The sequence below is a fragment of the Phyllopteryx taeniolatus genome, chromosome 4 (genome assembly GCF_024500385.1).
Source record: "Phyllopteryx taeniolatus isolate TA_2022b chromosome 4, UOR_Ptae_1.2, whole genome shotgun sequence".
Classification (NCBI taxonomy): Eukaryota; Metazoa; Chordata; class Actinopteri; order Syngnathiformes; family Syngnathidae; genus Phyllopteryx; species Phyllopteryx taeniolatus.
The window spans coordinates 7,115,054-7,131,020 of NC_084505.1; the positions used below are offsets into that span (position 1 = coordinate 7,115,054).

Here is a 15,967-nt window from a genome sequence, read left to right on the forward strand (position 1 = left end):
GATTCAAATCAATGGCTGTTGACCCTGATTTTACAGTGGCACTTTGGGATGCACTGTTAAGTAGGCTGGCGACCAGTTCCGGGTGTACCCCGGCTCATAAGCAGGCAACAAAAACGTTATGTAGCCTAGCAAGCTAGTGTTACCGCTAACGGTTTTACGTAAACATGCCGCCATTCTGTCGAATCATGCTCGAAAGTTTCGGTGTGGGTGAAGTAATTTAATAAAAAATAAAGTAATTTAATTACAGTAAATTAGCATCCATTATTTCCGTCACGTTGTAATGTTGGTTTGACCTGACTGATTAGAATACATATGACTAGAGCAGTGATTTCCAACCTTTATGGAGCCAAGGAACATATTTTACAATTGAAAAATCTCACGGAACACCAACAAACAAAAATGTCACGAAAAGTAAAGTGTAACTGTAGTTACTTCCTGCCATCTAATAGAAGACCATTCATTAATTATGTCTGTCACTATGCCTCACGGCCATAAATAGAGGAACAACGATACATTATTTATTGTAAATAAAAAATTTTGAGCAATTAAGTACACAAGTATATACAGTAAATGAACAGATCATTTAAATAGACATCATGTGATCGGATCGGTGATCGGTTATTGTTTTTTTTAACTCGCTGATTGGCCCCAAAAAGCCTGATCGTGTAAAGCCTACTACTAAAAATACTGTTTTTCATTCATCTTACATTCTGGTTAATCACTGGCAAAGTACGGGAAATTCACTGAATTATAATTTAAAAAATTAAAAAAATAAAATAAATAAAAATACCAAGGGTGTCTTTCTTGAACGAAAATATACTCAGTCACTAGTTTTTCATTCAGCTTATGCAACTGTGTCCATGCTTTCATGAAATCATTGCTGTGAGCGTCAGTTTCACCAGCCACACCTGCTCAATGGAAACACTATTTGCATTCCCCACCCCACTCCTTCTACTTTCTACTCTCAGAAGCTTTTGACTAATATGTTTGAATTTCAGTATGCACACTCCGTCTCTTCAAACATATACACAAGGATAGACACAGACAAACAATATAACTCTTCATGGGAGAGATCTGTCCTCCTCGTTGTGAAGATTGGGTGTCCCAGGGTAATTAACTATTGATGTGGAGCTTAGGTAACACATCTGATATGTGAGAGGACAGGAGACGGGAGGAAAGGACGTGTAATGGGAGGGGAGCAAGGAGAAAGAGAATAGCCTTAAGGAGGAGGTGTGAAGAGAGAGTGAAGCAGAGATAAAGAATATAAAACGGTAAAGATGAGTGAGAGTGGCCGGCACGGTACAAGACTGGTTAGTACATCTGCCTCGCAGTTCTGGGGACTGGGTTTTAAATCCCAGCCCCGCCTGTGTGGAGTTTGCATGTTCTCCCCGTGCTTGGGTGTTTTTTTCTCCGGGCACTCCGGTTTCCTCCCACATCCCCAAAACTTGCGTGGTAGGTTGATTGAGGACTCAAAATGCCCGTAGGTGTGAATGTGAGTGCGAATCGTTGTTTGTTTCCGTGTGCCCTGCAATTGGCTGGCAACCGGTTCAGGGTTGGACCCCGCCTCTCGCCCGAAGATAGCTGGGATAGGCTCCAGCTCGTCCGCAACCCTGGTGAGGATAAGCGGTACAGAAAATGGATGGATGGATGGATGAGTGAGAGTGGATGGAAAGCTCCTTTCCCACTGCCCTCCCAGTAAGTTGGTGCATCAGAAGAGTAATGGACGAGCTGGTATTTAGTCGCCTAACCCTATCAGACAGAACTTGCAGAAATGGGACATTTACGTGGCTTGAATGATTCGTGGATACAGATAATCATACGCATGGAGAAGTCAGCACTAGCGTGTGGGACAACAACAATTGCTTTCAACACAAAGGGGTGTGGGCAGTGAGTCTTGGCCATAAACTTCACACTCTGTTCGCGGTCCTTACACGCAGGAGTCACTCCACTTTTTTATGCACATCAAACTGCACCTGAATCTCTCAAAGTGGGTCGACTTTAACCCCCCATCGTTCGCCATCATGTCACCTAGTACATGATACAGCATCCCAGGAAAAAGCAATGAAAAGCCATCTATGGGCAGTGTGAAAGGGGCTTAAAGAACCAGTAAACCACAAGTGTCAAACTCAAGGCCCGGAAGCCAGATCTGGCCCACCATATCATTTCATGTGGCCTACATAAGCAAATCATGTGCGTCTACTTTAGGGCTGCAAGATATTGGGGAAAAAAATTACATTGCAATTGTTTATTAAAGCAGCGATATATAATGCGATGTGAAATAATACAGGATCAGGGTTGGGAAAGTAAATTTTCTATGCTCACCGTTCCAAAAATGAACTAGTTCAATTAATTGTTGATAATTCAAAATTTTGAAGTTCACTGGTCCAAAAATGAACTCGTTCATTGTTCTTTTTTTCAATATGTTGCTGACGGTCTATTTAAATCAAAATACTGGCATTTCATTTCCCCATTGTTGCCACCCATTCAGTCTACACTCGTAGCCAGCTGCATCTACCACCCTATAATCTCAAAAACATGAGGAAAAACTTGTTTTTTTGAATGGTCTTTTTTAAAATGAGGAATTAAAACAAAAACAGGACTTTTGTCCTTAAAGTGCTAACAAAAACATGCAACACAGTATGACGGACGATGGTGAAAGGACATTGATAAGTTAGCATTCCTCACAGCTGTAGCGTATATGGGTTAAATAAAAATGTAATGAATTTAGGAGAAAAGAATGGGCTGGAAGCGACGCCTGCGTTACTTCCGGGTCAGTGTAATTTTAAATTACAGCGTTAGCAAACCCAAACACACACAACAATGCAGGTTGTGAATTTTATGGAAAATTTTATGATATAACATGGGGAATCTACAGGGAAACAATACAGAAAAACACAAAACAAACAAAGTACAAACGAACATTGACAAAGGAAACTGACTTGTGATGCGAGATTGGTAGAATGAGCGTGTAGTGAATGTGTATAGCTGGGGATTCCTGTTCTCGTTAATTTAAACCCAAATATGCACTAATCTGTACATTTAGTAGACCGCAATGTTAAATTTACGTGTCTTGAACACGTTTGAGGCAGGCAGGTCAAGCTTCCGCGTGTTCGGCCGGCCCTGTCCACACCGGGAACAGGTGGATTTGGCGGAAAGGAAGAAGAAAAAGGAAAAGAGGAGCCCAAAAAGTTCCCAGGCAGGACGGCCGGAGCCCGGTTGTCTCGGCTCGCAAGACGTTCAGAATGGGCACGTTGTTCCCGCTTCCGTGCCCCCGGGCTGAGCTCAGGCCCCCAAAAAGGGTAGCTCAAAGCGCTTGCAGGATGCTCTGCACTCGGAGATGTTCCGATGTGTCCTCGTCACCTCGTGGTGAGGTGGGCGTCCTGCCTGGGTCAGTCTCCGGCAAGTTGGGAATGAATGTGCTCTGTCCCAACTCCCAGCTTGACTGGCCAAGTGGCGCAGTACCCAGCGGGATGGAGACGCCTTTCATACAAGGAGATAAGTATACAACACTCTGGGTTGCCCCGTCTGTTGTTTGATTTACTGTAACATGGGAGTTCATCTTACTAACATGTCCAAACGAGTCCCTCTGCTGGTCACTTTTAATATTATAGTTGATTCACTGCATTTTACAGTCCACCATCGCAGCAGACCCTGCGATGTGACTATTGCGCACATGTACATCGCAATGAGGATACTAAAAAAAAAATTCATGCAGCTTAAAAATTGAAGAAGAAGGATAAGAAATGAAAGAAGTGACGCAGGTGGATGTCTTTGGCGTTTGGAGCATCTTCAACTGTATTAAAACCAAGCGGATGGAGAAAAACGGACAACATTTCAGCGAAACATTTTTTGAACATCGGGTCATAAGAAAACTACGGCATGAAAACAGAGGTTCCGCTTTATATGTAATTATATGATGAGCAGACTGTATATTTTTTAGGCTGGCACGATTGATCGATAAAAATTTATAATTAAAAGAGTTGGTTACGAATTTCATGATGAAATCATTGTATCGCGCCATTATGACGCCAATCACCTGCTCCATTGCACACAGGAGTGAACCCAGCGGCTGCTGAGTCAGTCTGACCTCTGTACTTCTCCATCAACAACCTCAAGGCAAATAATGTGTCTGTGCTACTCTTTCTAGGCGTAAAGCCATACTGATGCTCGCTAATACTAATTTCTGTCCTGAGTCTAGCCTCCAGTTCTCTTTCCCACAACTTCATTTTATGGCTCTTCAACTTTATTCCGATATAGTTCCCGCAGCTCTGCACATCACCCTTGTTCTTAAAAATGGGCACAGCACACTGTTCCTCAATTCCTCAGGCATCTTCTCACCCGCTAGAATTCTGTTAAACAACACGGTCAAAAACTCCACAGCCACCTCTCCTAGATGCTTCCATACTTCCACAAGTATGTCACCAATTGCCTTTCCATTTTGCATCCTATTTAGTGCTTTATAACTTCCCCCTTACCGATCACTCCTACTTCCTGGTCTGCCTTTGTCTTCTTAATCTTCCTCCACCAGTCATTTTACACACCACCATCCTATACTTTCTAGCCACATTCTCCCCTACCACTACCTTACACTTAGTCACCTCCTTCAGATTACATCGTCTACACAAGATGTAATCCACCTGCGTGGTTCTGCCTCCGCTCCTGTAGGTCACCCTATGTTCCTGCCGGTTCTGGAAGAAAAAGTTCACTTCAGCCATTTCCATCCTTTTTGCAAAGTCTACCACCATCTGTCCATCTATGTTCCTTTTCTGGATGCCAAACTTACTCGTCACTTCTTCATTACCCCTGTTACCTTCACCAACATGTCCATTACAATCTGCACCAATCACAACTCTCTCTGTGTCTGGGACGCTCAGAACTACTTCGTCGAGCTCCTTCCAGAATTTCTCTTTCACCTATAGGTAAAATACCTATAGGTATCCTACATGTGGGGCATAGCTACTAATCAATTTACACATAACATCCTCCATTTCAAGTTTCAGCCTCATCACTAGATCTGATACTCTTTTCACCCCCAAGACATTGTTAGCCAACTCTTCCTTTAAAATAACCCACAATCCAGTTCTCTTCCCATCTACACCACGATAAAATAATTTAAACCCTGCCCCTAAACTTCTAGCCTGACTGCCTTTCCACCTGCTCTCCTGGACACACAATATATCAACCTTTCTCTTAATCATCATGTCAACCAACTCTTGACTGTTTTCTGTCACAGTCCCAACATTCAAAGTCCCCACATTCAGTTCTAGGCTCAGTGCTTTCCTCTTCTCTTTCTGCCAAAGAACCTACTTTGCACTTCTCCTTCATCTTCTAGCCACAGTAGCTGAATTTCGGACGTTGTTAACCCAGGTCATGACTGATCTGATGTGGAATTCTTTGGATGAACGCTCATATTTTTTTGGCAAAGTTTTAAGCCGGATGCCCTTCCTGATGCAACCCCCTGCATTTATCTCGGCTTGAGACCGGCCTACTGTTTGCACTGGCTTGTGCCCTCCATAGGGTTGCATTACATATTTGCTTCTCTGAACCAATCAATACGCTGAATTTGGATGGTGTCAGCACTGCTGAATAATGATTGGATACTGATTAACCAATCACAATCAAGTCCTGGCTCTTTCAATGTACACAGAGGAAGACTGGAGAGACAATGGCTGTCTATATTCCAAGTCAATGTAAGTGCTCCATTTTTTTTTTCTTTAAATCAAAAAATACATGCCACCTGGTGTACATCCCTGGAAAGGCAGAGTAGCATCTGTTTATTCACTTTATTGTTCATTCATTCATTCATCTTCTGTTCCGCTTATCCTCACTAGGGTCGCGGGCGACGTGGCAGTTGAGACTGAGGAGACACAATATCATGACAGATGATGACAAAAACAATATTTTTAAGCAGATATTATATGCATTATGTTTTTATGTGGTTGGTCCATGGCCTATTGTAACGCTATTTTAGATTTTTTGAAATAATACTTTACTTTTGGAGCTATGGGATGTTTAAGCAGCAACCATTTTTGTGCTCTGCCAGTTAGAATTCATGTCCTGTTTTTGAATAAAGGGATGGAAACTATTATCCGATTCATCGATTAAATGAAAAAAAAATCAAAAAATTTTATTCAAAAAATCGTTAGTTGGAGCCCTAATATTCATATGGTACCACAGTCATAACGGCCCTCTGAGGGAAACCATAACTACAATGTTGTCTGCAACAAAAATTAGTTTAACACCCCTGCTAAACTGACCCAAAAAAAGTATTTTAAATTTAACACAAAGCAGTGTTGTTAACAAGTCTGCCAAATTTTAATGAATTAAAAAAAAAAAAAAAAGTATTTGACATCATGCTTCAAAATGGTGAAGAAATTAAACACTGTCACTTTTATCAGTCTTTTGACTTTCGACAGTCAAATATGTGCCCTCTCTCCCAGATGCGCCGAATAGCCACTGAAGGCGCTTCATACTTATATAGTGGGGGAGGTCCGACTCATGCTGTTCCCTGGTTGCGTCACTGTGCCCCCGTTTTAGCCCCACCCCAAAAATCTGAACAATTTGAGGATGTGAAAAAGAGTTTTACACTATATCTCAGCAATTTAGTTCTAAATTACTCTCAGTCTTTGCATTTTTTCAACACTGATCTTCCAACATGTATAATGTATTTTGATAAAAAACACAAATGTGACTTTACAGGTACTTTAAGTGAAAGGATGTCAGATACTCTTAGTAGCAAACATGACAAGATTTCTAAAAAAATGACAGTCTTGTCAAAATGCTAAGTTGAAATGGAAGCCCATTTCAACTTGACTGCAACGCACCAAGAATTAAAAAAAAAAAAAAAAAAAAAAGGGATGATTTGTTCTGGAGAATTTTTGTTTTTTGTGTTAGAAAAAATGCCTTTTTGGGGAATGTTGTTGTGTGATATCACCTAGAGGAAATCTAGTCAATAACGCCTTCACATCAGAGTAATACAGTATAACTTCATTATTTCTCAACATATCTCCTCAACCCTTTTGTTTCATCTGCTAGTTGGGGAACCCCTTATCCACTTGGCTGACAATTTTCAGTTAATATCCACCAATAAGCTCGTACGGCCCGAAATTCCGAGGGGCTCTCCAAGTTGACGTGTCAAATTAACCACAACGTTTCAAATGTCACTTGCCCTAAAAACTTGATTTAAATATCACAAAAGGAACATTATCTGTGAGAAAAGCAGTGTGGGCAATAGAATATGTAGGTCACATACGTTAGTAAGCATTTTTGTTGAGGGAGGGTTGAATTTATTTGTAATGGAGGATTTTAGAAGCGTTTTAAGTGCTCATTCCAGGTTTTTTTTTTTTAAATCCCACAAAGATGAACTTGTTACAGGCATCAAATTCATAATGAGAGAATATTTGCCCCCCCAAAAAAATCAGTTTGAACGTAACATAGCTTGTCTTTGTAGTGTATTCAATTAAATATACAGTGGTGTGAAAGTGTTTGCCCCCTTGCTGCTTTTTTTTTTTTTGCATGTTTGTCACACTTAAATGTTTCCCATCACCAAACAAATTTAAATGTTAGTCAAAGGCAACACAAGTTAACACAAAATACAATTTTTAAATTGGGTTTTTATGATTAAGGGAGAAAAAGTCCAAATCTACATGGGGGGCAATCAGTTTTTCACACAGGGCCAGGTAGGTTTGGAATTTTAAAACTGCATTTTGTGTTAACTTGTGCTGTCTTTAAGATTTATATTTGTTTTAATGATCGGAAACATTTAGGTGTGACAAACATGGAAAAAAATAAGAAATCATGAAGGGAGCAAACACTTTTTCACACCACTGTAGGTTGAAAAAGATGTGCAAATTATTGTATTCTGTTTTTATTTACATTTTACACAATGTCCCAACTTCATTGTAATTGGGGTTTGCACATCACAGCATCTACTTAATTGATTGTGGGATGCCGTGACACTGTGGGAACGCGCACATAATTCGATACAGTATTCTGCTTTGGTGGGTTCTGTTTAAAGGGCAAAGGTCACCTGTTACGCCACTCGTGGTAATTTTGAGGGATCTTAGTGAAAAACAGTACTAATGGGCCGGTAACAGACAGGTGTGGCTGCAACTACGTCACAATCTCCATTCAAGACTTTCTGGAGCGGTGGGCTGAAACCTAAAAGTCCACCATTTTGAGTAAAACAGGGAATAGTTAGAGGAATAAGACACCTTGAGGATGTATGGAAGAATGAAGGCAGCTGAGGGATGGCCTGAGTGCACACACAAATGGATGACTGCTGTCTAAGAAACATGTGTTTAAGTAAACACAGAATAAGGGCCCCATCCCCCAAATTACTAGGCATTCTCAAGTCCCTCGGTCTGAATGCGTGTGTGTGTACTGTGTCAACAGATGTGCTTCTTTGTGTGTTGTAACTTAAGTCCCAGTGTCAGCGTAAAAACAATGAACTAAAGTCTTCCACTCTTTTCTGCCTGATAAGCATCTGTTTGCAGGGGTGGAGGTCTTGAGCGCCCATCCTGAGCTTTCTGCTCGTAAACTGAAAAGTGTTGTAATTACAGCGTACACTTACTGGCCACAACATTAGCTATAACTGCACGATCTAATATGACACGCGCTATGAAAATGTTGGCTTCCGTCTAAAACAGGGGGTAGGGAACGTTTTGGGCTAAGAGTGCCATGAAAGTCACATATTCTAAAATGCATTTCTGTGAGAGTCATATTGTATTTTTTTTTTTAACACTGAATTTTTTAACACTTAACTAAAAGCGTGCATTTGCAAGACCAACACTTTTAGAATATAATACGTCACTGAAGTTTTTAAAATAAAATAAAATAAAATAAATAAAACACTTCTGACCATTAATGCGACTTCTTGTGCTGCATGGTTTTGCTGATGCCTTTGCAGTCTGGTTAATACATGGTGAGGTTAAGCTTCATGCTGGCGTTGAGGCTTCTGTATGGAAGTATATCTGTGCCATCAGATTCGGAATTTGAAGTACTAACACTTCATTATTTTAACCATCAAATGACTAATGCTACGTTTTTTTTTAACCATCAAAATATTCAATGTAATGTGTTTTATTTACTTTTAAAATATTAAATGCACACTAATGTAGAATATAAGTATTTCAGAATGGGTTGTATGATCCTTTAGCAAAGCTAGAGAGCATATATTGTGCAGATCTCAAAAGTCTAAATCAAAACTCAGCACTCTATTAATATTCCAAACAAATAATGTTACTGATATTACACAATAAGTATTTAATATACAGTACCGTGAAAAGGTACTGGCCTCCTTCTGAAATTCTCATATTTTTGCAGTTTCCCCACTGTAATGTTTAAGATCATCAAACAAAGGTACCGGGTAGTACCCAGTTTATTCAAAATTACTATACACGCACCAATTATGTATCGTAAATTTGTATCGTGGAATGTCAATGGGATTTGATCACAGGCAAAGAGAATGGATTATATCACTAGATTTAAAATAGATCTTTCTCTAATACAAGAATCGCTTCTAACCGAATCAGAAGAAAAATATGTCATTGGTTCAAATTTCACTCAGTCTATCTTGGCTTTTTATAACAGTAGACAAAGAGGATTCTTAATACTGGTTCATAAAAGACTACTTTTTAAAATAAATAGTAAAGTAGCATACCCAGAGGGCTGATACATAATTGTACAGGCAACAATATTTAACAAAATACACAATCAGAATCAGAATCATCTGTATTTTGCCTAGTATGTCCAAGAAACACACAAGGAATTTGTCTCCGGGAGTTGGAGCCACTTTAGTACGACAACAGACAGTCAATTGACAGAGAATACCTTTGAGATAAAAAGACATTGAGAAAAACACTGAGCAATAAAACGTTGCTAGTAATCTGGTAAATAGGGTACATTTTTTATTTATTTATTTTTGACAATTGTGCAAAAAGATGCATAGTTCTCTAGCAATTAGAGCGGTTTGAATGACTAATATAGCAATAGTCCGATGCAATGACCATTGTGCAAAGGGCACCGAGACTTCAAGGAATGCATGCAGTTTAAAGTGACTAGTAGTGCGATAATCTGGGACAATGTCAATTGTGCAAATGTTGCAGAAACTCCTCAGTCAGTGTGCAAGTGGTCCACATCGAGAGGAGCCAGATGAGGTGGCTGGGGCATCTGATTCGGATGCCTCCCAGACGCCTCCCTGGTGAGGTGTTCCGGGCACGTCCCACCGGGGAGGAGACCCCGGGGATGACCCAGGACAAGCTGGAGAGACTACATCCTTCGGCTGTAGTGTGGGCGTCCCTGCTAAAGCTACTGCCCCCGCGACCCGACCTCGGATAAGCGGTAGAAAATGGATGGATGGATGGATGGATATTAAACTCTGGCTCTCGTGAACAAAAAAGTAACTGTAATCTGACTCTTTTAATATAAAAAGTAATGCATTAGATTATTTATGACGTCACCGGGCCAAATTTTTTTTAAGTCAAGGATAATAGTTTGTTCAACTATTGTTCAAGTTACCATAAACAGAAAATGCTTGCAGTGTCTCAACGCTACTATTTATTGTTATTATTTTATGAGAATTAGGGAGCACACTGCTCAGCCTCCCTGGTCAGGTCTATTCAGATATGCTGGAGAGGAGGGTCCGTCGGGAAGTCGAATCTCAGATTCAGGAGGAGAAGTGTGGTTTTTGTCCTGGCCGTGGAACAGTGGACCAGCTCTACACCCTCGGCAGGGTCCTCGAGGGTGCATGGGAGTTCGCCCAACCAGTCTACATGTGTTTTGTGGACTTGGAGAAGGCGTTCGACCGTGTCCCTCGGGGAGTCCTGTGGAGAGTGCTTCGGGAGTATGGGGTACCGAACCCCCTGATACGGGCTGTTCGGTCCCTGTACGACCGGAGTCAGAGTTTGGTCCGCATATCCGGCAGTAAGTCGGACTCGTTCCCGGTGAGGGTTGGACTCCGCCAAGGCTGCCTTTTGTCGCCGATTCTGTTTCTAACTTTTATGGACAGAATTTCTAGGCGCAGCCGAGGCGTAGAGGGGGTCTGGTTTGGTGGCCTCAGTATTGCATCTCTGCTTTTTGCAGATGATGTGGTTCTGTTGGCTTCATCAAGCCGTGACCTCCAACTCTCATTGGAGCAGTTCGCAGCCGAGTGTGAAGCGGCTGGGATGAGAATCAGCACCTCCAAATCTGAGACCATGGTCCTCAGTCGGAAAAGGGTGGCATGCCATCTGAGAGATCCTGCATGCCATCTGATGAGATCCTGCCCCAAGTGGAGGAATTCAAGTATCTTGGGGTCTTGTTCACGAGTGAGGGAAGAATGGAACGGGAGATCGACAGGCGGATCGGTGCAGCGTCTGCAGTGATGCGGACTTTGTATCGGTCCGTTGTGGTAAAGAAAGAGCTAAGCCGAAAGGCGAAGCTCTCAATTTACCGGTCGATCTTCGTTCCTACCCTCACCTATGGTCATGAGCTGTGGGTCGTGACCGAAAGAACAAGATCCCGGATACAAGCGGCCGAAATTAGTTTCCTCCGCAGGGTGTCCGGGCTCTCCCTTAGAGATAGGGTGAGAAGCTCGGTCATCCGGGAGGATCTCAGAGTAGAGCCGCTGCTCCTCCGCATTGAGAGGAGCCAGATGAGGTGGCTGGGGCATCTGATTCGGATGCCTCCCGGACGCCTCCCTGGTGAGGTGTTCCGGGCATGTCCCACCGGGAGGAGACCCCGGGGACGACCCAGGACACGCTGGAGAGACTACATCCTTCGGCTGGCCTGGGAACGCCTCGGGATCCCCCCGGAAGAGCTGGATGAAGTGGCTGGGGAGAGGGAAGTCTGGGCGTCCCTGCTGAAGCTACTGCCCCCGCGACCCGACCCGGATAAGCGGTAGAGAATGGATGGATGGATGGATGGATTTATGAGAATTAAGTTGATCTCTTATTGACCTTTGAGTTTAAAAAAAAGAAAGGCTGATGCTGGTCAGCTGGTCAAGATGCTGCATATTGGTGCCGATAATGGGGCTATCCCTCCAAACAAATATGAAAAATGAGGTGGTAAATATAGGTGAGTGCTTCTGATCGTGCTTAGGCCAACAAGGAAGGCCTTGCTGGCTCTGAACTTCACCATTGTGTGACAGCGTACCCGTGTTGTCACCAGTGTTCATCGAACGATTCGGGCCATGTTTATCATCGCACGCAACACGGGCGCTCATCCCAAAATGCTGACACCATCAAAACACACGGAGTCGCCTGTAACACAAACCAAGAGGCTCACTCACATCATTGTTGTTCTGCTCCCTCAACCGAGCACCGCGGGCGATGTTCGGCCACTCCCCGTCTTTTAATCGCTCCCCGCCTGGGTCGCTGCTCTTACTTGTCCCGCCTTCCTCGTTGGCAGTTAGTTGAACGCTCCCGTCTGATCGTCGTCCTCCAAACACCGGGTAACCATTTGTCAACATACATGCGCCGTACTGCTGATATCACTTTTCTACCGCATTTCGGCTCCGCAGTTGAACTTCTCCTCAAGGGAACAGAACAAGAAGAGGTTTCTTCCTCTACCCCGGAACAAATTTCAAGTCACAAGGTAGGGAAGGCCCGAAACAACGTAGCTAATTGCCGACAGGTGTCCTGGGCGATACTCTACATTTTCTGCGGTCAAACGCACAGCCACCCATCGTTAAACGACATTGTACATTTAAAAATGAAACGTTATTTACTGTGTCTCGAGTCGTTTCGCGAATACAGTGTGTATGTGTATGTATATATATATATATATATATATATATATATATATATATATATAGATATATATTCTAGGTACAGGTGTAACCAGGTGACCGTTGCGTTCATGGCCACTCCTGTACCTTTGTTGTACCTCGTTATGTAATATTATTTGTCTATTAAACTCATGTCATTGCTCGTTCTTTTGGGCTGTTAATGGACTCGAGTCTTGTTTTTCCAGTGTCAATACCATTTGACTTGGCGTGCTTTTTATGACCGTTTCAAATAAAAATTCCATAATAAATTATTAACTGTTAAAATATTATTAACTGCATTACATTTTCAGTATTTTCATTCCCCCATTATTCTGAGGCAGAAACCCCCATTTGTAATGGGGTTTTCCTCAAACATTTTCAAACATTTTCACCTAAAACCCACTTGCCTTGAATACAGCATCAGTAATTGAAATATTCACTGATACGTTACAAAGCCTGGAATTGATTAGACACAATCCTGCTTAAAATCCACAGTACAACCCACCCAATACTATAGGTTTGGTATTATATTTTAATTCTTGCTTAACTGCCTGCATTGACTCTTAGTTGATGATTTAGGTGATAAATGTGTGAAGTCCCCTACCATGAAACCTTCATGCATATATATTTGTTTATGGATTAACAACGTCGCTCCCATTCTGCAAATAGATGTATTCTCTCGTGGATGAATGTTATTCCAGGCCCTTGTTCCTGCCTGATCTCCTCAGGTGTACGTATGTTTATCATTTTGTTAATGTCATCGAGCTGCTTCTCGTATATATTGTCAGCCGGCTACTGTTTTGTTGGTGTGGTTGGCATTTACTAATGATGCAAGACAGCTTGTCGGACCAGTTCATGTGCATGTTGATGCTTAGAGAGATAGTATGAGAGGTAGTAGTCATGAATGACTGTGTTAAGTGAAACCAAATTAATTCAATACGCTTATGGCTAAAGTTATGTATAAGTAGTATCCAGTACGTATTCTGTCATTGGGTTAGTATGTGGCAATGTTGCTGATGATGACCGCTTGAGGAGATGAGGGCATACATGTTGCTTCTATAAACAGGTTTGTATGTGACTCAGCAAAAGAACGGCAACTGTCGTTTTCCTCTTTCAAGCTCCACCTTAACATTTTTTTTACTACTTTATCCTTCCTTAGAATTTGAGTTTATCGGACTTTTGATTTAGCTAAGCACCCAAATATTTTAACAAAACAAATAGCACACATTGAGGTTTCTTATCAGTTTCACTTGTGATACGCTGAAACTTCCATGCAATTGAATGTGAGCCATATTCATTCATTCATGAACTTTGGAATGACTTGTCGTCTTGCTCTTAGAAGTTCAAGCTTCTCAACGGAGCTCACTAAGCAAATCAGCATATACAGTACATATACACCATAAATGCTGTAGATGCTGTTGTTCTGAGTCAAGGAAAAAAATAGTTGAATGGTATTAGAGCATGACCATGTAATTGGAATTGAATGTTATTGACAGCATAACGTGACAATGGTTGCAATATATTTGTCAATATGCAGTATGTATATTAATACCTCCACTTTCTAGGATATACCCCAGTGGAATCAAAAACTGGTTGACCTTGAACAAGTGTTGTATGCCTCCAAGCTCTTCTCTTATTTTTTTTTCTTACAGTTGCAGATTGCAAAACACAACTGGTGTCTGTGCATCAATAAAATCTTGCACTGTGATGCTAATGTTAAAAAATAATTGCCACAGAACTGAATAATCCTTGAAAGTTATGTTGGCCACGAATGGCCTCAGCTACCTCAACTATATTTTGTCGACTCCCATTCAAAATCAATATTGGATTTGCCCTGAAATTGAAAAACAATTTTCAAAATTTGAAACCTACTGTTGTCTCTTGGCAGGAAAAATAAAGCAGGACAAAAAAAAAAATTATTATTCCGCAGTTTGATTCATTATCTTTAAACTCTCTATTAGTGATGCACCGAAATTTCAGCGGCCAAAACAAGATAGACCTAAAGTGCATTTTTTTTTTTTTTTGTCACTGACATAAAACAGCCTTAAACAGTATTTGCTATTAAAAAGCAATGCCCATTGGGCTTTGCTTATTATGTGGTTGAATTGACTGGATGACGGATTTTACACAAAGCCTACAGTCACGGTTTGATAATGACATGGTCGTGCATCATAAACCATGAATGATACAGTTAAATAAGGCACACATTCAGCTAGTGGTAACATAAACGCATTAACAACAAAAAAATTATGTCTTTATGACGGCAATAATTAAAATTTGCATGTGGCAATGAGTTGTCGGAACCACGTGGCTTTACCGTCATTATGCTAGCGGCTAATCCAAGCTACAAGCGTCCCTGTTGTCACCCAACCTTGCTGCTTTCCGCTGTTCAGCTACTAAGGTGGAATGCTTGTTGAAAAAAACCAATATATATATATATATATATATATGTATATATATGCATATGCACACACAGTGCCGAGAAAAGGTATTGGCCCCCTACTCAAATTCTTATATTTTTGCAGTTTCCCCACTTTAATGTTTAAGATCATCAGACAAATTTAAATATCAGACAAATACTGTATAACCCAAGTGAACCACCCCAGCTAACCTACAAGTGATACCTAACGTGGCTAAATACGATGCGAAGCCGTGGAGGAAAGTTGCAGGCAGCGTGGGTTCAGTTCCCACTCAGTGACAGTGTGAATGTGAAAGGGAATGGTTGTCTCGCTCTACATGTGCCTGGGAACTGACTGGTGACCAGTCCAGGGTGTAGTCCGCCCTTCGCCGAAAGTCACCTGGGATAGGCTCCAGCTCCCTGCGAACCCGAACAGGATGAGCGGTATAGAAAATGAATGAATGGATGGATGGATGGACGGACGGACGGACAGATGGATGGTGCAAACTGTAAAATGCAACAAGCTTCTTTCACTGTAGTACCCTCTGATGAATCTGAAAAATCACTACCGTATACTACTCAGCTGTAACAGTGAAATGTTGAAAGACATTCAATCCACACATCTGGATCTGGACTAAAAAATGTTATGGGTTTGTTCGTGGCCAATGCGCCATCAATTTACAAAGTTGAATGGAAATAGGTACATAGTCTTTGTGCGATCATACCAACGACCAAATCCCCCAATGAACAGACGTCAATGAAAATATAACCTTTGTCTCACACTTTCATGCTTGGAAGAATGATTTAAAACAGAACATGAGCTC

The 15,967-nt window shown here is 41.5% G+C and overlaps 2 protein-coding genes across 4 annotated transcripts in view; one reads left to right on the forward strand and one right to left on the reverse strand.

Moving 5' to 3' along the window:
- Positions 1–12,448, reverse strand: part of spock3 (SPARC (osteonectin), cwcv and kazal like domains proteoglycan 3) — a 48,225-nt gene extending 35,777 nt beyond the window's left edge. For both annotated transcript variants that reach the window (XM_061772253.1, XM_061772255.1), the window contains exon 1: positions 12,269–12,448. In XM_061772253.1, the coding sequence (XP_061628237.1) occupies positions 12,269–12,448 (180 nt within the window). The remainder of the gene's footprint in view (positions 1–12,268) is intronic.
- The window catches only part of ugt8 (UDP glycosyltransferase 8), a 35,046-nt gene continuing 31,511 nt past the window's right edge, over positions 12,433–15,967 (forward strand). For both annotated transcript variants that reach the window (XM_061772256.1, XM_061772257.1), the window contains exon 1: positions 12,433–12,573. The gene's annotated coding sequence lies outside the window, so the exon portion shown is untranslated. The remainder of the gene's footprint in view (positions 12,574–15,967) is intronic.